The sequence below is a fragment of the Juglans regia genome, chromosome 7, assembly GCF_001411555.2.
Source record: "Juglans regia cultivar Chandler chromosome 7, Walnut 2.0, whole genome shotgun sequence".
NCBI classification, from domain to species: domain Eukaryota; kingdom Viridiplantae; phylum Streptophyta; class Magnoliopsida; order Fagales; family Juglandaceae; genus Juglans; species Juglans regia.
The window spans coordinates 34,845,598-34,872,405 of NC_049907.1; the positions used below are offsets into that span (position 1 = coordinate 34,845,598).

The 26,808-nt window shown below is 37.5% G+C and overlaps 1 protein-coding gene across 1 annotated transcript; it reads right to left on the minus strand.

The window, feature by feature from the left end:
- Positions 1–5,192: 5,192 nt before the first annotated feature.
- Positions 5,193–26,808, minus strand: LOC108995086 (cell division cycle protein 27 homolog B-like). The gene is made up of 16 exons (XM_018970591.2): positions 26,645–26,808; positions 19,661–19,733; positions 19,406–19,515; positions 19,262–19,308; positions 18,289–18,386; positions 16,633–16,952; positions 16,069–16,224; positions 10,898–11,114; positions 10,324–10,547; positions 10,103–10,168; positions 9,753–9,872; positions 9,373–9,449; positions 7,276–7,395; positions 6,318–6,537; positions 5,943–6,224; positions 5,193–5,751 (listed from the first exon to the last, which is right to left on the minus strand). The coding sequence occupies exons 1-16, from the start codon at positions 26,747–26,749 to the stop codon at positions 5,701–5,703; spliced, it is 2,286 nt and encodes a 761-aa protein (XP_018826136.1). The 5' UTR covers positions 26,750–26,808; the 3' UTR covers positions 5,193–5,700.

A 26,808-nucleotide genomic window follows, 5' to 3' on the forward strand; every position in this document is an offset into this window, starting at 1 on the left:
TGCAAAGAAATGGCTGACATCAGTGTTGGTCACAACTTTATGTCAAATAACAAATTCATAAACCATTCTGCCTCTTTGCCTACTACCACCAAGGCTACAAATTAAGATTTCATTGTAGAATGTGAAATACATGTCTATTTTTTAGAAGCCTATGAAACAACTCAATTACCAAGGGTGAAAACCCAACCAGACATAGCCTTATTATCACTTGTACTAGTGATCCAACTAACATCACAATATCTTTCTAGTACAGCAGGAAAATTGGTATACTACAATCCTAACGAACTAGTTTTTTTAAGGTACCCAATTACTCTACCAATTGTTTTCCAATGCTCCATACTAGGATTACCCATATATCTAGAAAGTTAACATATTGTAAAGGAAATATCTAGCCTAGTACAATGCATTGCATGCATTAAACTACCAATTGCACTAGTATATTCTAACTGAACAACCGCTCTACCAACATTCTCAATTATTTTAAATGAAGAGTCATATGGAGTATTTGCTTCTTTAATTCCTAAATGTTGAAATTTAAGAAGCATTTTCTCAATATAATGAGATTGACATAAAGCATAATTCTCACTATGTTTCTTTACTTTGACAACAAAATAGTGTCAACTTCATTAAGATCCTTCATTTTGAACTTTGAAGATAAATACTTCTTAGTTTCAGATATTCATTCTATATTTATTCTAAATATAAGCAAGTCATCCACATAAAAACATATTATAACACCATAACAATCTGTGAATTTAGAATAAATAAATTTATTAACATTATTATACCTAAATCCATGAGATAAAATTACCGAATCACATTTCTCATGCCATCGTTTTGGTGCTTGCTTTAATCCATACAATGACTTAATTAATTTGTAAACTTTCTTTTCTTGCCCATACATAACAAATCCTTCTGGTTGTTCTATGTACACCTCTTCATCCAGTTCACCATTTAGGAAAGCGGTTTTAACATCCATTTGTTGTACAAATAAGTTATATATTGAAGCTAGTGATATAAGCACTCTAATGGATGTAAATCTAGTCATTGGAGCATACGTATCAAAATAGTCTATGCCCTCTTTTTGTTTAAAACATTTGGCTACTAATCTGGCCTTAAAAGTTTAAAGAGACCTATTTGTATTGTATTTTCTCCTAAATACTTATTTACAACCAATAAATTTTAATCCATGAGGCAAGCCTACTAAAACCCAAGTATTGTTTGACAATATTGAGTTCATTTCATCATTTATCGCCTCTTTCCAAAATGCAACATCTCTAGAAGTCATAGTTTTTTTAATTTTTCGATCTTCTTCTATATTTAATATAATGAGTATCTTATTTCAAATATCAGCTCTATTTCCTTCCAAAATGAAAACAATATCCTGAGCTGATACAACATCTGGATCTAAACTTTTCTCTTTTCTGACTCTTTGACTTCTCGGTTCAATCAATGTGTCAGGAATTATACAATTCATTTTCTGACTCGAGTCAGATTCTGGTATTTGAGTAGAATCTGATACTGCTTTAGAGTCATTATAGAATTTATCTTCAATAAACTCTACATCCTTTGATTCTACTATAACGTTAGAATCCAAATCCAAAAGTCCATATGCTTTTGAATTCTCAGCATATCTTACAAAAATACTTTTGATTGCCCTTAGACCTAATTTTGTTCTTTTTGGGTCTGGAACTCTATAAAAGGCTAAACAGCCTCATACACTTAGGTATTTCAAATTTGGTTTCCTACCTTTCCACAATTCATATGGTGAAATCTTAAATTTTATATAAGGTATTCTATTATGCAAATAACATGTCGTGAGCAATGTTTCTCCCCACAAATGAAAAGACAATTTTGCATTCAAAATCATAGCATTTAACATATCAACTAGTGTCCTATTTTTTCTTTTTGCTAAACCATTTTGTTGTGGGGTATAGGGTGCACTAGTTTGATGTATTATGTCATTCTCCTCGCAGTATAAAGAAAATTCAGTAGGAAAATACTCACCACCTTTGTCACTACGAAGTATCTTAATTTTTTTTTTCTTTTGATTTTCAACAACAGAATTATAAGATTTGAACATATTTAATGACTTATCCTTACTTTTCATCAAGTATACATACGTATGTCTTGAAAAATCATCAATAAAAGTAATAAAATATCTATTACCTCCTCTAGTTAAAATACCATTTAGTTCACAAATATCAGAATGTACAAGTTTTAATAATTATGTTTTTCTGTCTATTTTAGGAAAATATTTTTTTGTCATTTTTTCTTGAATGCAAACTTCACATTTAGCACTATATTCATGATTATATGGAATTAAACTATGTTCAGACATAAACTTTAAAGATTTAAAATTCAAATATGCTAAACGATTATGCCACAAAGTAGAAAACTCAACAATATAAGCATAATCAATTGTGTAAGTGACTGAAAATATGGGAGAATGGAATGTTAAAATTTGTGGGTCTCATCCTGTATTTATAGAAAATGAAGTGACACCATATGAAAGATCACAACTCTTAACTTGTGACTTTTCAACTGGCAATTACTGGTTTAAAAGTCATAATGTTTCACTTAAAGACCAAAGGATATGCCTAGCCTAGTAGTCAGGCGCCTCCCTTGGGGAAGGGAAGTCATTGGTTTGAGCCTCTAGAAGTGTCTTTTCAATCAAATTGATTTTCTTGAAGCATTGCACCCTATCAAAGTGCCTATTCGACCCATGTGCAAGTACCCCAAGTGTTGTGACTATTTGGCCCACGTGCAAGACTTGGCCGGCCCAAGCATTGTGTCTATCCAAGTCCAAAACTTCACTTATTCCACAACATAAATTAAAGTGCACTTGTGGAGTTTCAAACTCCCACCTTTTCATTTGAAACAGCACACCCTTACCACTAAACAATTCATCTCTCTGAGATAGTGATTCACGAAAATACATAATAACTTACATTTAATAAATTCACATATTTAATATCACAATCTATAATAAATATAAAAGTTTTTAGAAGCTCTTGTTCGAAATTCATAGACAAGTAATGAGATCGAAAATACAAAAGAATCTAGTTTTGCCTATATTATTTGGTGTTTTTGTTATAGTTTGCTCATGGGAGTTAGAGGTTGAGTTTTTGTTACGGGGTAATATGGCTTACTTGATTTAGTGAGTTTGTGCTGTGATTTGGAAAAGTCATTAAGAGTAATGACTAGACTATTATGATTGTTGTCCTTAGGGGCAAAGGCCCAAATTGCTTTACCTTTAATGAAAAATAAATGTTGGTTATCTCATATGTTGTTGAGTACAAGAGAGTCATATTAAATCCTAAAGTCGCAAATTAAGTTTGTTGAATGAGATTTGTGGTCACCTTGTAAATTCTTAAAAATCACAGTTGAACTTGCTGACTAGAATCTAAAGTTTATATTGTGAGTTTGACCTAAATGAGATTCACGATAAGTCGTCGCTGACTTCATGGTTGTGCAAATGACTTTTATATATAAAAAAAGTCTTTTGGTAGGAGCATGTTTTAGGAAGTTACTACACATGAGAATGCGCGTGGAGAGAAATGGTAATTAAACAAGAGTTTGTCGTTTAATTATTTGTAATTGACCATTTGATTTCTGTTCCTCGTGGTATTACTCGTTATGCACATGATATTGATGTGTTCTATGATCATGTAGAGTGACTGTAAGCATTTTTAATAAGCACACACATCCACCATAAATTTGGTAGTTATGGTGAAAAATGTATGTCAACAAGCTTAAATCAACTCATTTGCACGAGCGATCGCCTTTGACGCCACAAATGGATAGCGAGCAAAGATGAGACAATGTGTCACTCAGTACTTATCCAGATAAGAATAAGTTGTAAGGTACAAAAGATATGTCGCCTTAGTGAGAGCTAAGATGAGGTCCATCATATTTAAAATGATCGTGTATGGTTACCCACAATCCATGTAGAATGTGGTTTAGCCAGATACGAGATCTTCTTTGGTGCTTCGGATAGCGAGCAAATGGAGGGACTCGGGTTAGACGATGAGATAGCAACTAGACTAAAATTTATACGATGTATTGAGATTAGATATACGCTCTTTCTTTGAAAAGAGAACTCCATCGTAGTATGTATTTTATACTACATGTACTTTTGCGACAAGCAATATATGTGAGTAAATGGATCACTGCTTTCTCACTATATGAGTCTTGTATGTCATAATTGATGACCTTAATTTATTTATGTCCTTAGGAGACCTTTGACTATGTTACGAGGTTGATGTTTTAGTGTTTGTTACTTTAGCGTGTTATCTATAACCATGAATGATGCGGTTTAAATAGACAATGCTGGGAAAGCGACTAGACTGAAACTAAATGACAAGAGAGCGAAGGGAAGACTACTTGGTAACACATTGATAATGATGTGTACTCACTGCCGAAAAGTTATGTTGCTTCTTGGGATTTGCGATATAGCAGTGAGTACATCATGTTTTATGCAATTTGAGCATTGCTCCGAGTCATTTGGACTCTAGAGGGATTAGGGATGCTTAATCTAATATGACCAAATGAGTTGGGACATAACGAGACACTTTTAAGGATGTTGCTACGTTGATCTTCTCTCGGTGAGATTTGGTATAGTGCTCCCATTTTTCTTTTACAAGTGTGCTTGATGGTCGCACAACCTATTTGCCAGCACAAACAAGATTGAGAACATATTGAAAAAAGCAGACATAGAATCTTGCCCATTATATGCAAGTTGGAGATGTAATAAAGGGGCATCCATAGTAGACACTCATTCCCCATCTCTTTGGGGTTATAAAGTGGCTATCAAGCCACAATATGAGCCTTGATAGTTGACCCTCAAGGGCCAGTCGGGGGTTACGGTTACACTTAAAGGGAGCTATGTAAATAGTCCATCCCCCCTTTGGAGGAGATACCTGTAACACAAATAGAAAATCTCTCTCTTAAGCATGGTTCTCTCTAGTCCCAACTTTTAGTTTGTGACATATGTGAATGTTTCTCTGATCTTATCAAGTTGCGCACTCCACCATTGACGTGAAGATTTTGGAGAACAACGACAATAGAAAATCCGTAGAACTGCACTAGATCCAATATATTTCTGATAGGTAATATCGCTTCCGCTGTGTATTCTGGTATAGTATTCTAACATTATCCGTATAAGCAAATATTACATACAAGCTATAGTCTGAAAAGACAATTCACACAGCATATAATTGAGTCATAATGTTCAAATCAAAAAGTAAATCACTAATTTTCACAGGTTAGATCAGTTGATGCAGATCAGCAATCTGACTATACATGTTGATCAGCAGAATTAAATAATATAGAACATATTAAGACCTTGTATGAATTGGATGGGCAGGCCAACTACACCTACGAATGGCTAATACAGACTAATTATAAAAGATTTCTTTGGCATTGTAATGCCACTTTCCATACAAGCATCATAGCTTTTAACCCATTTGTTATATCAAAACCTCGGGTCGCATGCGAATCACCAAAAGAACGAGGTCAGTTCCACATGATCTGCCAACTAAAAGGGGCACCAGCACAAACAATCAGGCCCCAAGCATGTAGCCGTTATATTCATCATCCATCGAAAGCACAAGCAGGTCAAACTCCTTGGAGGCTGGATTATCTGAGCCGAATAATCGCCCTCCATTTCTGCCTGTCAAGGGCCAATATCGAGTAGATCTACAAGTAGTCTTGTAGTTCATCTGGCACATGCAACTTCTCAATGGCAGCCTGTCACAAGATTAAAGACAACAAAGAATCATATAGCAAAAGTTCGAAGACCTACAATTCATTTGCAAAGTTAATTAGAACGAAAAAAACAAAAACAAAAACAAAAATGGCAGAAAAACCTAAAAGACGCATGCTTTATGGCAGATGGGCAATTTTACAAGCAACAAATAGTCATGAAGTAAGTCAATCACCTTAATGGCAGCTACGTCTGTTGCAGGTGGTTTCAAATCTAAAGCAAGACCAAAATGAAGCATCGCTTTGTCATGCATATTACGCCGCTTATAAATCTTACCCATCAACGCATATATGCTGCTTTCACGAGGGGCATACTCTTTAAGCTCCTCCAGGACTTCAAGAGCTTCATCCAGTTTTTCTAAGCTCACTAGTATATTAGCCTTCTGATACATGGGAAGGGGATTCTTCTTATCTGCTAAAATAGCCTTCTCCATTATCACCAAAGCTTCGTCACTTCTCTGTCAGATGATAGAAACAAAATTAGGAGAGCTTTCAAAGACGATGGCTTCCTGAAGGCAAAATATTAGAATCAATATTACAATGAGTCCAACCTTTAACGTGTGCAAAGCTGTACCAAGATAAGACAATATAACAGAAGAACGTGGGTTTATTAGGAAAGCCATCCGGAAGTGATGCTCTGAAAACTCATACTTCTCTTGACGAAGATATATCATTCCAAGCCCATACCAGGAGTTATAATGCCTTGCATCAACCCTAAGTGCACTCTGGTAGCTCTTAATTCCATTCTCAAAATCCTCTAAAGCTACATATCTGCAGATAAGAATGAAAATGCAATATCATTAATAACTTTATTTTTTTTATAAATAACAATAAAGATTATTAAAGCAAGAACTGGGCATAACCCAAATATATGGGAAGTAAACAACTGAGAACACTTAGTTACAAGTAGGAGCTAGAGATGGATACAAGGAAATGAAAACAATAGCTGAGGCCCAAAGAAATAAGGTACACAAAAAGAAACATCTAAGATCTTCCAAAGATTGTTCCCAATCTTCAAAACTCCGGCAATTCCTTTTAAGCCAAATCTACCACGAGACAGAGGAAATGCCATAATTTGTGGGATGCGTTGAAGACCTCTCCAACAAGCAAAATGATCCACCACCTACATGGGCATCACCCATGCAGTTCCAGTCCTAAAAATATCATCCCATAAAGCCCTAACCACTTCGCAACAAAGTAGCAGATGGTTCACAAATTCACTAGATTTTTTTACACATGTAGCCCCAATATATAACAATGAGCCCACGTTTTCTCAGATTGTCCACAATCAGAGATTTCCTATGGGAAGCCATCCAACCAAACAAAGCAACTTTGGAAGGCAAATTAAACCTCCAAACGCACTTCAATGGAAAAGGGTCTTGAGTTGGACGCAGCATCACCGTATAGCTGAAGTAATAAAAAGTAAGAATTGAACATCAAAGCAAAGGTACACTCCAAGGTATTCAATTTTAAGGGTTAAATCAGGGCGGGAAAAAGAGACTGTCATACTCATGACCACAAAGGGTGTGTGCATATGCAAATCTTGGATTAAGTTGAACAGCTCGCTGGAAATTTTTAAGTGCAGCTTCATGGTCTTTCTGCAAGCTATAGCAATTTCCAATAGCACACCTACATGTCCATTCAAAAGGGAACTTATAAAGAATAATAATGTTGCTCATGAAAACTAAGAACACTGAATACTGTTACCAAAAACAATGCTAGTAATGTAACCCAAAGCTTTTGAAAATTCAGACTGATGTCCCAGCTTAACTTTGACAGGAAAAGTAGGTGATTAATGCCCACAAACCAATAAATCACTGCACTGCTATGAGTAGCCATCATAGATAAACCTTCCCATCCCTCAACTGAACAATTAGACAGGAAATAAGAGTCTCCATATCTTTCAAGAATCAAGAGTTTTATAGATAAAAAATAATAGAACTACCCACTGTATCACCCTGAGGTCTGCAAGTAAAACCTGGCGTCCCAGACAGAATGATTAAAGAATTAAGGCTAGAATGCACCGTGTTATTTTTGTAAGGTGAATTTTATTTCGGACTGAATAGGTCGTTCTTGATTGAGCTGAATTATTGCATATTTTATACATTTAGAACCAATATATTTTATTTATTTCATTACATTATTATTATTTTTAGAAGAAAAAATGGTTAAGATAAATAAATCCAAGTTGTGATTTAAATTGGTTAATAGCATGATTTATGCTTAATTTTATAACTTGTGATTTAATTGGACAATGTTCATTCACATGCACAACATATTTTTTATATTCTATTATTCTTATTTTATTTTATTTCTAATTTCTATTATTTTATTTTTAATTTCAAATTCAAAGGACTTTCAAGTGGACAAGACGTTGAAACCTAAGAATTTTCAAGAGTATAGGACTCTTCAAATAAGGATAATGATGGGGCTTGAAAGTAATTCGGATTAAAGTCCAAAATGCGTTAGGAGATAGAATGGACACACTTTAGTATTTTAATCATAACTTTCTGCTCAAATTTCAGATTGATATGCTTGATGCATTGGAAAGCTATCTTAAAGGACTACAAAATTGTCTCTAATAAGGATTTCCGAATTCGAACTCCTGAAACGCGTACATAGCTGTCAAGTTGAGTCCTAAAATTTAAGCGATTTTGTGTGCAGGAATATGAAGACATTAGGGTTTCTTTCCTACCATATTTAAGCATATCATTAGCACGAAATTGGGGACTTTTTGAGAGCAATGCCGCACATTTGAAGAACTCTTTCAGGATCCAATTGCCGCTCCAGCCGCCTCCTCCATTGCCTACCACCTCCATCTCCATTCATTTGGCTTGCTCTTTTCACTCTCTACTATTTATTTAATTTTAATTTAAAGTTTGTGATTTATTTTTGAGACATTTGACTTAGACTTTTGGGCATTTTATTTATTATTTATTTACTTCTTGTTATTTATTTTTCTCGCTTCTTTAAGCCTTCATTTAACAGTGATTACAATTGCTATGGATTAATTTTGAGAATTTGTGATTTGAATACAAGGATGAACCCTAGAATCTTGATTTTGGGGCTTTTCAATTTTCAGTTCGTATTTTTTCAATTACTTTCTAATCTAATTTAATTCTTAGATTAGTTTTATTACTCTCAGTTTCATTACATATTAGATCGATTAAAACTTAATTAGGACTTAAATAATTTCTTTTTATTGTTTAATTTTCAGATTAATTAAGATTGTTTAGTTTAGTTGATTTTCTTTATTGTTAATTTCAATTTGTTAGTTTGTTTTTACATTTCATTTTGACACTCAAAAATCCAAAAATATGAATCTAGTTCATGACTAGTGTCATTTTCATTCTTGTTGCACTCTTCCATTCATTGTACATACTATCATTTTTATTTTCTTTTTGTGAATATTTTCACCATTTTAAACGAGTTTGATTTTAAGTAATTTTTCCTAAGGAGACGATGTAGGAATTTATTTCTAATTATTACGCAACATCCTCCTGCACTTGGGATAGCCTTTGTGCTACTCATTTTTGAGTGAGTCAATTACCCCAGTACAAAGGAAGTGTGTACAGTGTTATTTAAAGAAAGGTTAATAAAGAATACCAAGATTGAGGAGCTAAGCGGTCAATTGATATAAGTTCTTGAGCCAGATAACTCAACTTCATATCTTCCTTCAAATGCTGCAATGGAAATGGAATAATCGTCAGTGAAGCAAGTCAAGGAAACACTACTGTTGCAAACATCCAGTATCACAAATGCAATGCAAGTTAATATAATATTAGAGTCGTTGCTTAAGATTATAGTAGTTAGGACAAAATAAGTAGAGTAACGACAACTTTAAGCCTGCAGCTTGTGGTCAGCTGAATTCACTGAAGTTACCCATCGAAGGGAGTAAATTTTCAAATTGCATCTTTTAACCACCCCCCCGCACAGGGTGAGAAAAGAAGAGCACTTGTTTCAAGTACAGTATAGTGAGAACTCACATAAAGAACTGTAGAATATGTATCCATTCCTTCTAAACCGTAAGGGGATGCCTGACGGGCAAGACCGAAGGCCCCATCAGCTTCTGAATAATTAACCATTTCAAAGTATGCTTTTCCAACCTGTGTTTGAAACATGAATGGATTAACATGCCAATCAATCAGTAATATGCACGCATTCTACCATTCTAGCAAAAGAGCCATTTAGGTGCTCAGAAAAAAATAATAATAAATAAGTCATCTAGGGATAATGGCATGTACAAAAGCCAGTACATTAATAAAAAGCATGCATAAGTAGAGAGCTATAAAGTCCAGATACGAGTCAAGGACAGAATTTTAAACTACCCAACTACCTGGGAAAGCACCCAGCCAGTGTTATAATGTTGGTGTGGAAGTTTAAGATAGACATCCAGCGCTTCCTGTACAACACAAGCCAGGAAATACAAAATTATCTCAGGTTCAGTGTTTGGTGCTTTCTAATATAATTCCATTAATATTATCAAACGTGTCATCTTTCCTGTTCTCCTTAAATAAAACCATCTCTTTTATTTATTCCATGATAATCATGTAATACCTGGCACCTGTACATGCACGAAAGTCTGTACCCTTCCCCGAGAGTTCTCAGAAGGTCGATTATTTCTGAAGCGCCACTAATGGCTCTTGAATCATTCATGATACCTCCACTAATTGGAACCATTGCACCTTGATCAAGAGATCTAGTATCACCATAGGGAGATGTACTAGAAGTTGTTGATATAATGTTTGAACGAGGATCAGCAAAAGTTTCATTGTGTATCCCTAAACGAGATCAATTTGACAGCTTTAGGGTGTTACTTTAATATCCATTAGCCAGAAATATCACATGATAAAAATAATTCGAGTTAATGGATGGCCAATTTCAGATTGATGTATTGGACACCATCATCTGTGACCTATAGGACACAAACGTCACATCCACAATGCAATTGATTTCAATTTATACATGAGTTAAGTAACTACTATAACATTCATTCCAATGAAGTTCAATTATTAACAAAGTGGCAGAGGATAACTATGAAAAGCAATACCAGTGAGAAATTGTTGTTTTTGCACATCTCAATCTTCACTTGATAGAATATTTGACTGAGTCAGTGAAAGAGATTCATTACCTTCATCAATATTTTCATTGGTCCATGACTGACTCTTGCGAACTGTCACAGCACGAAATGCCATCGAACTCAGCTTGGAACCTCCAAGATATTTTGAAAAGTTGCTAGTTCCATTTCCAACTACCATTGTGGCACTCATATTTGTGTTGGCCCCTACATCTCCAGAAATCCTAGTACTTCGTCGAGCACCAGAATCAGAAAATAATCGCCCAGAAATCTGAAAAGAAAAAGAGAGAAACAAAATTAAATCTTAAGGGAAAAATGATTCATATGGTGCATCATATAAATCTCAAAATGGCATAAAATCACTCCAACAAACTACCTGCACATGGATATACCAAGCAAGTAGTACAAATAATTACTGCAAGAAATGAAGTTATTAAGATGAGCTCAATGACTTAGGTTGCGTTTGGATGTTGAAGTGAGTTGAGTTGAGATAATAAAATATTGTTAGAATATTATTTATTATTATTATTATTATTTTGGGATTTGAAAAAGTTGAATTGTTTATTATATTTTGTGTTGGGATTTGAAAAAGTTGTAATGATGAGTTGAGATGAGTTGAGAGAAGTTGTGATTCCAAACGAAGCCTAATGAACAAAATGTAAATTTCACCTACTGTACACAGAATAGAACAAACATAACAATTAAATTATTAAGATCAGGTAGAAATTTGCAATAAAATGTGTAGATACATATGGGAAAGATCTTTTTCACTTTCATTGATGTACAAATGTTTATATACACTACATACAATTGACACTTATGCCCTCACACACTTATACTAATTACAAACATATCATCTAACACTCCTCCTCAAGCTAGGGCATATATATCATATAAACCTAACTTGAAACAAATAAGTTTTAACCGACTCCAACACAAAGACTTAGTAAACACATCTGCGAGTTGATCTGTAGACTTCACAAAAGGTGTAGCAATGTCACCACTTAGTATCTTATCTCAAATGAAGTGACAATCAATCTCTATATGTTTAGTCCTCTCATGGAACACAGGATTAAAGGCAATATGCACTGCGGCTTGATTATCACAAAATAACTGAAGAGGGGTAGGAACTGGAAACCCAATCTCTTGAAGGAAGTGTTGCAACCATGCCAGCTCACTAGTAGTGTGAGCCATTATCCTATATTCAGCTTCTGCACTAGACCGAGCTACTACTACCTGTTTCTTACTCTTCCATGTAACCAAGTTACCTCCTACAAAAGTACAATATCCAGTAGTAGATCTTCTATCTAAAAGGAATCATGCCCAATCAACATCTGAAAATGCTTCAACCCTAAGATGTCCATTTGGTCGGATACAAATCCAAGGCCAGGTGCTCGCTTAAGATAACGAAGCATATGAATTACAGCATCCCAATGTGAGACTCTAGGCGTTTGTAAAAATTGACTCAGTACACTCACTGCATAAGAGATGTCTGGCCTAGTGATAATGAGATAATTCAATTTTCCAACAAGTCTTTGATACCTACCTGGATCTCCAAACAACTCCCCTTCCTCTTTCAAGAATTTACGATTTGGATCCATAGGGGTGTCAATAGGTCGTGCACCCAGCATGCCAGTTTCTTCCAGAAGATCAAGTACATATTTCCTCTAAGATAGGTTGATACCCTCTTTAGATCTACTAACTTCAATTCCAAGGAAATATCTCAACTTGCCCAAGTCTTTTGTCTGAAACTGATCATGTAAACACTATTTCAGCCTAGCAATTCCAACAGAGTCACTCCCAATAATTACAATGTCGTTCACATATACAACCAACAAAATGTGACATGCATCACTATGTAGGTGAAATACCGAATGATCTGTTTGGCATCTATGGAGACCAAATGCCAATACAACATTAGAAAACTTCCCAAACCATGCTCGAGGAGATTGTTTCAAACAATATAATGCATTTTTTAACTTGCATACAGTACCTCGATACTCCCCCTGAGCAACAAACCCAGGTTGTTGCTCCATATAAATTTCTTCATGCAAGTCGCCATGCAGAAATGCATTCTTAACATCCAACTGAAATAAGGACTAGTCTAAATTAGCAACAAGAGAGATCAACACTCGAACAGAGGAGATTTTGGCAACCGGGGAGAAAGTCTCCTCGTAATCAATGCCATATGTTTGAGTGTAACCCTTAGCAACCAAGAGGGCTTTCTGACGTACCATCAGAATGAAATTTGATTGTACATACCCATTTACAGCCAACAGGTTACTTACCAGGTGGTAGTGGAACAAGATCTCATATCTCATTATGGTGACGGGCATCCATTTCATCTTTCATAGCTATCATCTATCTCGAATCAGATAAAACATCCTGAACTGTCTTAAGAACAGAAAGTTTTGAAAGTTGAGAGGTAAAACATGAGAATGAAGGAGATAAGGCATGATATGAGACAAATTGACTAATTGGATGTTGAGTAACACGAGATCGAGTACCTTTGCGAAGAGCAATAGGTGGAGAGTCTGAAATACTAGGTAACTCAGGATCCGAAGATGGAGACACGGTTGGTGAAGGCATGGAAGCTGGTAGCCGTGAGCAACAAAAGTAAACCTGTAAACGAACTGGAGGAGGGGGTGGAGGTGGACGACCGGCAACAGGAGGAAAAAATGTAAGAGTAGGTAATGGTAGAGGATCACACTTAACACTCGAAACTGTGTCAAAGAAATAGGGTATGGACTCAAAAAAGATAACATCAGCACTCGTGAAGTAGTGTCTAAGAACAGGACTATAACAACGATATCCTTTTTGAGTTCGAGAATAACCAACAAAAAAACACTTGGTAGAATGTGGATCAAGTTTATCAAAACCTGGGCCAAGGTTATGAACATAGCAAGCACATCCAAAAATTTTTGGAAGAAGGGTAAATGGTGGAGATGAAGGAAACAAGATGGAGAAAGGAGAGGAACCATCGAGAACTGATGAAGGCATACGGTTAATAAGGTGACAAGCAGTAAGAACACCATCACTCCAAAATCGTTTAGGAACATGCATGTGCAGTAAAAGTACTCAGGTTACATCTAACAAATAACGATTTTTGCGTTCAGCCACCCTATTCTGTTGGAGTGTATAAGAACATGAAGTTTGATGAACAATTCATTTGCTACTTAAGTAAGCAACAAAGGCACCAAATAGATATTTTCTAGCATTATCAGAATGCAAAATCTGAACTTTTTTGTTAAATTGAGTTTTAATTTCTTTCCAAAACACTTTGAATATGGAAAGGAGCTCAAATCTTGCCTTCATCACAAACACCCATGTCACACGAGAGTAGTTATCAATAAATGTGACAAAATACTGAAATGTGTTTGATTCAATGTTGATTGGTCCCCATATATCAGAGTGAATCAATTCAAAAGAACTCGAGGCTCGTTTATCAACTCGAGGTATAAACGACACACGATGATGTTTACTAATTTGACATGCTTCACATGATTGGTCCCCATAGATGTCGAACAAGTGTTATTCTGGATAGGAATACACTCTTACTCTAGGTTTTGGCTATTCAAACTCAACGATTGGATAGCTTATCCCTGCAACCAAACAATTCAGGCTTCAACCTTTTGCCAGTGATGGAGGCCCTTTCTGGCGGCGACGACGATGCCGGTACCCACAGACAAGGCCGGCGAGTCCACCCCTGGTGCCCAGTACCGGAGAAGACGCCGGAAACCACTTCAAACACTTTCGGTCCCGATGACAAAAGGAACCACCGTATCGATTCCGGCGGCAACGACGATGCTGGTAACCATAGACAAGGCCGGTGAGTCCACACCTGGTGCTTAGTACCGAAGAAGACGCCGGAGAGTGGCTGGAAACCACTTCAAAAGGAAGCACCATATCGATTTGGGCGTGAACCACCGTACACGATCAATCCAACTTATACTACACTCTAATACCATGTAGATACATATGGGAAAGATCTTTTTCACTTTCATTGATGTACAAATGTATATATACACTAAATTGACACTTACACCCTCACACTTCTACTAATTATAAACATGTCTTCTAACAACATGAAACTAAGGTTGTGTTTGGATGTTAAAGTGAGTTGAGTTGAGTTGAGTTGAGATGATAAAATATTGTTAGAATATTATTTTTTAATATTATTATTATTTTGAGATTTAAAAAAATTGAATTGTTTATTATATTTTGTGTTGGGATTTGAAAAAGTTGTAATGATGAGTTGATGTGAGTTGATGTGAGTTGAGAGGAGTTAAGGAATCAAACGAAGCCTAAGGATGATGCTTGGGGAACTTTTGCTTCAATTTCTGGCTTGTTCAATGGCTTTTGAGTATGAGTTGAACTCTCCTTCATTTGCTTTTTGAAGAAACATTTTTATTGTTGATACTGTCTTGCAATAATTCCTGCATTGAGCTCTGTAATGGCTGATGGCATGGTGCAGAGATTGGAAAAGTGCTAGAGTAAATTGATACTTCCTTTGAAGATTATAATCGAAGCTTTAAAATGATGATTTTATCCCCCGCCCCCCCACTTATACTAATTACAAACATGTCCTCTAACAAAATGTATAGGCAAGTTAAACTGCAGATTATGATGGTGGAACTATGTAATGAACTGAAGGCTGTATCAGCCCAACAAGCAAAAGAGTCCAGCTATGAGCTGAAATTTAGTACCCAAAAAAGGCAAGGAAAAGCAGAAATTCTGAAACCAGATAACCTCACAAAATGAAAATAAAAAGAGCACAAACCAGATGGCAAAATTATCTCAAAGGCAAACTAAAGACCAGTGCCATCTGCAAAAGTTCACAACTTAACACATAAAAGCGTTTCCAAATTCAAAAGAGCAATACCTACAACAATTCGAACCCAACTTTATAGAACATCATGTAGAGTCTAAAGCTGATGAGACTCAGCTCAATTCTAGCTTATTCAAAAGGCCTACATGTTACCACATACATTAGCAATAACTTATATAGGTTCCCAAGTTTCATGTACAATAGATGCACACTAATAGAGAGGAAAAGTGATATTCAAGATTGTGAAATTTTTAAGAACGAATTACTGCATAATGGAATAGTCATATTATTCTAAGAGACGTGATATATGAATGCAGTGATGCACGTAACTAGTCTTTAATATCTGAATGACATAATGACATTAAAAGAAGAAAGCATGAATTTGCAAAGCTATAACCTTCCGTAATTTTCCTTCATCGACAAACTTTCTTCGAGGGGCTTGAATGGTAGAGTTCACTGTGGACCTTGGAGAGCTATCAGCATTGACTGTGCTTTGGTTCGGGCTATTTGGCTGTGCATTTCTACACATAGGTGGTGGGGCAACACCCGACAACTGTAAAATGCAGCAGCACTGATTGATCTTCACAGTAAAAAGAGATATTGGAAGTAAAAAATACGTATTTAACTATACATATTCGTGCAAAATACAAAATCTCTTTTAAATTGTGTCCATAATCTATACATGAAAAGAGGCGGAAGATTTCCACATTTCACTTGCATCCATGACTTATAACGAGCAACATCAAATTGGATTATGAATGTAGAACTGCTCACATGAAAGCGTGCCCAAAAAAGTTGAGAGAACCTTGTATTTCACTAGCATAAGAACATTAACTTCCTTTAGAATTTGAAGGATCTAACTACAGTAGTAACTAGTTGGTAGTATACCCCCCAAAAAAAAGAATGTAAAACTTTACCAACCACTACAACATCATGAGGTGCAATATATACATTATTTTACCTGCGAGGCCATTGGTGAAGGGGTATTATAGAAGCATATGTTAGACAAACCGCCATTTGAAGGCTGAGTAGCAGCTCCTCCCAGTGCAGCTGCTCCATAATAATTGACAGGAATATCTCTTAAGCTATTTCCTTGCATGTGTTTCAATTGCCTTGGACTGGTGTCATCTGAACCTGGGCCAAAGTTGCCAGCAGAAACTAAGCTATGATCCTCATTTGACATGGGCAAGCTTTGGGAAGATGATCCCTGGGGCAAGTACTGCTTTTGTATGCGAATAGTTGCAGCTTCACCAAAAACTATAGTTGCTTCATCAGAAGCACCTAGAACAATGAAAAGAAAAAAGAGGCTTGATTAAATATGGACCAAGAGTACAAAGTCAAGCATCAAAGGTCACTAAGCAACCAATACTATACCACTCAATTATAAGAAAACTACTTAATCAGATTTAGTGTGACGGTCCAAGGAAATTCCAATCCATGTCTAAGATTATCCAAAAGGATTAGTCAATACTACAATTGGAGTTCCTTAGAATCCTTAGAAACTCAATTCCACCAAACAATAAACTAACGTGGGACTTGACACTTAATGCACTTTTATCATACTTCTCCCACCCAATGTGAGGCTTAGTGAGGCATTAAAATCTCTCCCACTCAAATTCGTGACATCCTCATCAGGGCCAACGTCACATTTCCAACTCCACGTGGTGTTTACTAGGTCAGCTCTTATACTATTTGGAACTATCCAAAGAAAATCCAAATCACGCCTGGACTTATTCTAACTACAACAAGTTAGAATCATTATAAAACCAAGTTCTACATACTAAAGAACTAATGTGGGACCTGACACTTAATATGCTTTTATCATACTCATTCACCTATATGTTATTTCTTCCGTCCAATGTGGGACTTAGTGAGGCAATAGGACAAGGTGTCGTTTTAGCCTGATGAAGCTGAGACCACTTCAAATTTTTTTTTTTTTTTTTTTTTGGTAGACCACTTCAAATTATATTGGTATTGGTTAGAGCCATATCATCAATCACGACCATCCATGCAGGCAGGATATGATTTCTCTCCCATAACTATAACTAAAAATATGTTAAGTAATCAACTTACCATGAATTGCAAGCACGCATTTTGATTATGATATCACACATCCACATGGCCAACTTCAATATTAGAATAGGAAAGAAACTTACAACTTCAATATTAGAATAGGAAAGAAACTTACACTCTTAGAATTGTGCCATCATAGAGCAAGCAAAATGGCATTAGGTGCATCCATGAACGATTCACAAGGTGAGATGATTCAAATGAGAAAAGAACATTTGCAGGGAAATCATCGAATATTAATGATTGAGTTTAATTTATCTAATATTAATAGCTAAATTCAATTTTGATATAATAATTACCAAGTCAAAAGGAAACCAAATATATGAAGTACGCTGGCTCATAATTAAATTTAGTTCCTAAACATAACATGTTAAGCCCTTAGAAATAACAGATCAGTAGCTGCATGGGTGATCCAAGGGTGATTAAAAGTGTCACATTTTACATAGTGGGATGAAAGTGAGATGAGAGTCTAGTATTGCTCATTAATCAATTATGCCAGGACACAGCAGTTCAAGGACTTGATAGTGGCGGTATTCTTTGTACAAACCTAGGACACAAAGCTCCTCATATGCAGCCCACATTAAAGGATCTGTGGATAATGCCTGCTTAAAGTGATGTATGGCAGTTTTCCTTCTATCAGTGTACCTAAAACAGAATAAAAACCTCAATAAATGAGAAGCGAATATGCTGAAATAAAAAGTGCACAATATCAAGGAAGATATAAATGGACACAATTATTCAATCTGCATATGAAAAAACTAACGCTTAACCATATCAGAATTTCTGTTAGTTCTGAAATTCAAACATGACAATTAAATGAACTCAGAACCACTATTTTAGTCATAAAAAAAAGGTAAACACAATACGTAGAGCACAAAGGATACAAAGCTACATATAATGAAATTGAAAAAATTGGGCTTTAATGACCCTGTTTACATTGTTTAAGCACAAGTTCAAGCCAGAATTTTGGAGTAGCTAGAGTGCCTCTGAACAGAAACAAACAAAGGAATAAATAAGAGAATGTGGCCTTGTATCCTTGCTAATAAAACCCTGAGGGGTAGCTCAGCTGGTCCGGCCTTGGGTTTGCTCCCCAATGGTCACCAGTTCGAGTCTCCTTAGGGCCACTGGAGGTTTACCTGGTCGTTAATTTCAGGGTCCCATGGGATTAGTCGAGGTGTGCGCAAGCTGGCCCAAACACCCTCGGTTATCAAAAAAAAAATAATAGGCAGCAAAGAAACAAGAAGCATACGCTGAGAATGATAGAGACTGTATCTTGGGCAAAAAGGAAAGAAAACTTAAATTAATTATGCTTCTTTTGCCTAATTCTGTCATGACAAATGTTGCTTATTAGACAAGTAAATAATGTATTGTATGATTTATCTGTCTCTGATTTGTGCTGTACATCTATATCTAGCAAAGGGAAATACAGCCCTGTAAGTTCACAGAATGATACAGCCCTTGTACATCTATATCGAGCAACCTACATATTATTATTACTTTAAAAAAAAAAAAAGAGAAACCTGTGAATAAGTCCTAAAAGGTAATGACCAGCTGCACCATTCGGAATCTGCAGAAAGAAGATAAATAACAACAACAAGCAATTCATCATCACCTGAAAATCAACGGAGCAAGTATACACTTGCTTAAAAAATACATAAACTTGCCTCTGCACCAGGCTCATTAGGAGGGCATAATGCTGCTTCGGCTTCATTAAGAAGATCCATCTGAAAGCATGATAGTGCAAACAAGTAGCGCGATTGAGCCATTTCCGTTCCTTCATATACAATAAATGAAGAGAGAGAGAGAGATTAGTGGATGAGAAAACTTTCAATAAATTAAGCACAATAGAAAGTAGCAAAATCTTAATCACAGATTGGTTCAACAATGGCAGAAACATTTTTAAGTACTTTGGCAAATACCCTTTAAAATATGGTATGCAGCATAAGATTGATTGCTGTGCAAGTAACAGCCAGCCAATAATTGCAAATTCATCTGCATATAAGAAAAATTAAAGTGTAAAGGAGTTAAGTAAAAATAAGAGGAATGACAGAAAACATCTAATAACCATGATAAATTTTTTTTTTTTTTTTTTATAGGTAATCAAAGATATTGTATTCATAGAAATAGGCAAAGCTCAGGTACATAGGAAGTATACATGAAAAAACGCCTAGCTAGAGGTTACAATAGAAAGAAAAAGATCATGGACACTAAGTCTGTTACAAACTATAGCCCCCGCCCATAGGAACAATGACTTAAAAAAGAAAACTTTAAGTTCATCCATTGTTCTCTCTTGATCATCAAAACATCTAGCATTTCTCTCCCTCCAAATACACCAACACATGCATATTGGTACCAATCTCCAAATTGCTGCTACCTAAGAATTTCCGTGTAAAAGCAGATGATCAACTGATACCCCATGCTTCTTACACATACAACACCAATCTAGGACAATAACCCGTCGTTTCCTCAAATTATCTGTGGTGAGAATCTTGTCCAAAGATGATGTTCAGACAAAGAAAGCTGCTTTTGAAGGAGCTTTCGTCTTCCATATGCTCTTCCACGGGAACATAGACATTTCAGAGTTCGAGAGCTTTTGATAAAAAGAACTCACAGAGAAGATATCATTCTTAGAATGATTCCAATGCATCTTGTCTCCGGAGCCCTCCAGAATACTTACGGAATATAATGCAGCAAAGAACTCCGTAATAGACTCCAACTCCCAATCATGGGCTGCCCTAATGAAGTCAATATTCCATTGAAGGGTGCCATTTGAAAAGACCAGAAGGTTAGCAATCGATGCCTCCTTTACTCTAGCAAGCGCAAAGATGGCAGGGAAGGTATCTCGTAGACAATGGTTACCACACCATATATCAAACCAAAAACGGACACACGAACCATCACCTACAACAAAATGTTCATGTCCTCGGAAGGTCCCCCAAAGGCTCCTTATGTTTTTCCACAAACCCACTCCATAAGTGCCTCGTACCTCATTCGAGCACCATCCTCCCCAAGCTTCCCCAAACTGAGAATCTATAACAGACTTCCATAAGGCCTCCCTTTTATTTTGGTACCTCCACAACCACTTACATAAAAGAGCTTGATTGAATTTCATCAAGTGGCAAATCTCCAACCCTCCCCCAGAAATTGGGGTACAAACTGTTGACTAATTAACCAGGTGGAATTTGAACTCTTCCCTCAATCCACTCCATAAGAAATCTCTTTGTAACTTCTCAATGCGGTTAGCCACCTTTGTGGGAAGCGGGAACAAAGACAAAAAATAGATGGGTAAGTTAGAAAGAGTGTTTTTAATCAAAGTCAACCTACTACCTTTCAACAAGTATAGTCTCTTCCAAGCAGCCAATATGTGCTCCACCCTTTCAACTATATCATTCCAAATCCTTTCAAATTTAAAAGAGGCACCCAACGGTAAGCCAAGATACTTCATAGGAAGCAAAGATATCTTGCATCCCAAGGTAGTAGCTAAAATCTCCACATCTGGGGCAGCCCCCACTAGCACTATTTCCGACTTTGCGAGGTTAATGCTCAAACCTGACACAACAACAAAACAAAGGAGTAGCGCCCTTAAGTCTTGGACTTGTCCAAGGTGTGCACCACAAAAGATAAGCATGTCATCAGCAAATAACAAGTGATAAATGTTGAGATCGCCATTCTCCACCGAAAAACCATGGAGTAACCCACCATCCACCAGGCCCTCAATCATCTTGCCGAGAGCTTTCATGACAAATAAGAAAAGTAGAGGAGAAAGTGGATCTCCCTGTCTCAAGCCATAAGAGAAGTTGAAGAAACCCATCGGTGAGCCATTTACCTAGATAGAGAAACGAGCTGAAGAGATACAAAATTTTACCTATTTCTGCCATTTTCTCCCAAAACCACATCTTCCAAATAAGTAAAGAATGAACTTCTAGTTGAAATGATCATATGCTTTCTCCATGTCTAACTTGCAAAGTAGCCTGGGTTCTCTAGACTTCAATTGACCATCCAAGACTTCATTTACGATAAGTACCGAGTCAAGGATTTGCCTACCTTTGACAAACGCATTTTGCAGCTTAGAGATTAGTTTTTCTACCACCGAGCTTAGTCTATTTGCTAACACTTTGGATAGAATATTGTACATCCTATTCACAAGACTAATAGGGCGATAGTCTCTCACATCCCTAGACCCCACCTTTTTAGGAATGAGGGCTAAAAATGTGGCATTGAGACTCTTTTAAAATCTAGCATTAGAATGAAATTCATGAACGATTTGCATAATTATCTTCCTTGACCACCTCCCAACAAACTTGAAAGAAACCCAAAGTAAACCCATCCGGACCGGGAGCCTTATCACTTGTCATACCTCTGATAACATTGTCCACTTCCTCTTCTGTAAATGGCCTTTCTAACCACCCTGCACTCAACTGGTCTAATGTGGAAAAAGACAAACCATCCACTCTTAATCTCCAATTATGCTCTTCAGATAAGAGTTGTTGATAGTATGTTCAATGTGGTTTTTGATAACCATCGATCCGAAGAAGCTACCCCATCTACCATCAGTGTATCAATAGTATTGTTCCTCCTGTGAGAGTTAGTCATTTTATGAAAGAATTCCGTGCATTTGTCCCCCTCCTTAAGCTAGAGTACCCTTGATTTCTGTCTCCATGAAATCTCCTCCATCAAAGTAACCCTTTCAAGATAAGCAACTACCTAACTCTTACGAATTTTATCAAGTTCAGAAAGGGTTCTGGCCTTCTCCTCGCCTTCCAGACCCTGTAGTTCCTCCATAAGAGAGCGCTTCTGCTGAAACACATTGCCAAAAACTTGTTCATCTTCAGGTCCTGTTTCAGCGCTTTCAATTTTTTTGCCATAATGAAGTTTGGAAAGCCTTGGAAACTATAGAAGTCCATTGTCTGACCCTGTCTACAAAACCGTCAGTTTTAAGACACATATGCTCAAATTTAAAATACCTTCTACTCCCTTGGATGCCTCCACAATCTAAAATGATGGAAAAATGATCAGAGCATAAACGGGGTAATCTTTTTTTTTTTTTAAGTAAAAAAACAGGGTAATCTTATTTGAGCTATATCCGGGAAGTGTGACTCCCAATTGAGGGTTAGCAAAAATCTATCAATCCTCGACCAAGATGGACAATCACAGTTGTTGGACCAGGTAAACGTGCCTCCCGATAGTGGAATGTCCATGAGCTCCTATTCTAAAATGAAATCAGAAAAATCTCTCATGGCTGGAGTGATGTGAGGAACTCCCGACCTTTCGCTTGGAAAGCGAGATGTATTAAAGTCCCCCCCAATGCAACTTGGTAGCTCCCATCAACTAAGTACTCCTGCCAGTTCTTCCCAAAAAAATCTTCTCACTGAATCAATATTTGGGCCGTAAACACTAGCGAAAACCCATTTGAAGCCGTCTTCTAGATTAACAAAAAAACATGCAACCGAGAAATCACCCACACACTCCTCCACCCTTTCCACCACCCTTGTGTCAAACATAATTAGAACTCCCCCGGAAGCTCCTTTTGATGGTAGGTAAGACCACCCAACATGTTGTCCTCTCCATAAGCTGCAAACTACTTGTCTTGTGATAACTTTCAACTTAGTCTCTTGTAAGCATATGATGTCCCATTTCCATTGCCGAAGTAAATTTCTGACTTGGAGCCGCTTTTTAGGATCATGCAGCCCCCTCACATTCCATGATATTATTTTTGGTTTCATGGGACAACCATTTTACCCCTCCCCTTACTACGCTCCCAAGTAGAGCTCTTCTCACCTCCATCCTCTTTCATTAACCAATCTAGCCTTTTGAGTTCTCTTTCCCTTATTTTGGCCGAAGCCAAGGATTGATTAGACTTGGATTGGGCATTCACAGCCTCTGCAGCTATAAGTAGGGCCATAATTTCAACTTCGAAATCCCCGTAAGAAATTCCTACCATATGCTTAATGTTCATCGCTCTCTGAATAACCCAATCTGACACATTGGGATGAAAGGAGTAGAGTGGAGTAGGTTCATCCTCCCCATCCCTATTAGTAGTAAACAGAACCAAAGAGCCAACATTTTTGAAGACACAGGACTCTTCTTCCATCTCCAGTCCCGAAGAAACAACCTGATCCGACACTTGGGCCAATGCCTTTGCCGCCAAGGGGACAATAACCAACCCAGAAGGTGTCGACGGCACAAACAGTGCTCAGACACTGGTAGTGCCAGGCGGGGGGACCTCCAATATAAACCTACAAAGTTCTCAAGACTTTGCAAGTCCAACAAAACACATTGTGACAACGCTGGTAGTGACTTCGCCACTAGAGAGCAGTGTTTTAAATTTTGTACCGTACCGGCCGGTACGGCCGAAATTTTTCGTTTCGGCCGTCCGGCCGATACAAGTACTATATATGTTCCGTACTGGCTAAAATACCGACCGTACCGGCCGGTACCGGCCATACCGGACTAAATTTCGGCCTGTACGGATTGTACCATATTTCGCCTGTTTTTTTTTTTTTTTTTTTTCGTTTTTTCAAACTACAAACTTATTTTTTAACCCCTAATTCATACTAGACTATTTATAATTTTTATATATATGTATTTATATATAATTTATTTATATATAGATTATTATTTTGGAATATAATTTTTATATATATTTATATATATAATTTATTTATATATCGATTATTCCGAAACGTTATCCCGAAACGCTATCCCGAAACGGTACCGGTACCGAAATATTTCGTTCCAGTACCTTGACCGGTACGACGTCCGGTACGGTATTCAAAACATTGCTAGAGAGTCGAGAAATAGGCTAGAGCATGCCGGCGACAAAGTCTATGCCACCTCAATGGGTGGTAGCCCATCCATAAGCTCCTCGTGCTCCAACAAAACTTGCGCAAGACAATTGGCTACATCGAGGGTTTCCGTCGCTTGGGTTGTCGTTCCTGTGGCTGCCGTCACTTGGGTCGCTGACGCAAGGGAAGCCGTCTATTTCTGTTTCTGTGTAGATTCCGGCGATAAAAAGCAGCTCACGGCACTACTCAGATTCGGCTCATCAGCTCTAATCCCTACCGACACCAACTCCGACACCCAATACCTCTCCGGCGAACCCACCACCGCCTCCAACGAACTAACCACCATCGACGTCGACCCCTAACCCACCACCAACGGTGGAGGTTAGGACGACGACGGGGTTTCTATATAGGCAGCCCTACGTCTCCAAGCAGGCTTCGTGCCCTAGGCCTGAGAGATGGGCTTAGCCATAGAGTTGGGCCACTGGCCTGCGATTGAGGCCCATCAGAAGCCACACCTTTGCACTTAAGCCCAGGATCATAAACCGGCCCATTTAGAGAGCCTTCTCCCTCTGCAATCCCTCCTCAATGCAGCAGTTTAATATTCCCATATTAAGAAGTAAACCCCCCCACTTGCATCTCCATCTCTGCCAAAGCATGCAGCAGAGTTGCCAAACTTGGCCCCGACATACACCTGCCCAAACTTGCATCTTCACAGAGCCGCACCTTCACCAGAGAGGAAGTAGCACCTGACCCCTCTGCAGGTTTTGGAGCTCGACACAAGGCCTCTCTGTACGAAGAGAAGACTTGATGCCCCTGCGGTGGAGGAGGCATCCATGGGTGGCTCCCTCTATTATTCCTTCCCAAAACAGATGAAGTTCCAGAAATTTCCTTCAACAACTCTCCAAAGTTCCTCCAACCTGCCCCTTTCCTCCCTTCCGGTATCACTAGTAAGCCGCACCGTTTCTCTTGACCGAACTCCGATTAGGAGAAAAAGCTCCCATAAGAGTTACGCTACCTCTGCATCACCAACACCTGAGAGCCATTTTTATCCGATCTGATGAAAACAAAGGGTCCCTCAAAAACTACACCTTCCTCCACCATGACAACCAACCATCCCAACGAGTCTTGATCAATGAAAATGTTATTCACAGTGCAACAGCTGCTCTCAGTGATTCTCCACCACCTTGCATTCATCTTCTTAAACTTGAAGCACTTTTGATCAATAACAACATTGCTACTCGACCCCATCACAACACAACTACTCATAAAGTACTGGAAAAAAAACTGAGCTAAACAACACTGGTCTCAACCAGCAATAGCAGAACACCAACAGAGAGACACAGCATTTTCCCTCAAGTGTACGGAGAGAAGAAAAAAATAAAAAAAATTTGGAGAGAAAAAATTACTTGATAGACATGATAATAAATTTAGCCTATAATAATTATATCCTTTACTATCATTCAACAAAGCAAAAACTTGGGCAAGCAATGTGTGCTGTAATGAACAGAAATTGATCCCCCACCCGAAAGAAAAACTAAAAACCACTTTGCTTTGCTATTTTCAGAAAATTGCCAGAAGGAGTTCCTAGTCGAAGCCAAGGAAGTAACAAAGCGTGTAAAGTAAACCAATTCCATGAACCGTTTCCACTAGTGGAATTTCCTTTTTTAGGGCAGCGGGTAAGTAAGTTGATTACGAGTTTACCCACAACTTCAACCAGGGAGGATACAAAAACAAGAAGTAAAATGTTAGCACATTTCTTGAACTCTATGCCACATTTGCATAACCCCCCCCCCCCCCCCCCCCCCACCCTCTCCCCGGGGGCGGGAGGACCCCCAATATAAACCTGCAAAGTTCTCATCACACCAACTAAAGAAAAAATGATATAGATATAGAATGAACTAAACTAAGATTACTTTAAAAAAAAAAAATTTGAAGTGTCAGTCTTGATACTTGAACCTAATGCCTCAGTTGGATGATTGAGAACACAGATTTAAGAAAAAAACAAGTGGAGATACATAATGCCGCAAGATTTGAAAGAAATAACTTTTCCTTTTAGTTTTAGCAAAGAGGCGAGGAAGTATAGAGCGAGTGAACAGTTTAAAAACAACAAAAAAGTACCTCAGAAGGGAACTCAGCGCAAAGGCGTTCGCACATGAAAATGGCGTTCCGGTACATGTAATGGCGAAGGCTGTTCTGTACACATTCTACCAGTATTGATTCCATAGCTGCTTCGATTCTCAAAGAGAGAGGTGGGGGGGTGGGGAGGGCCGAGGGGGTGGAGC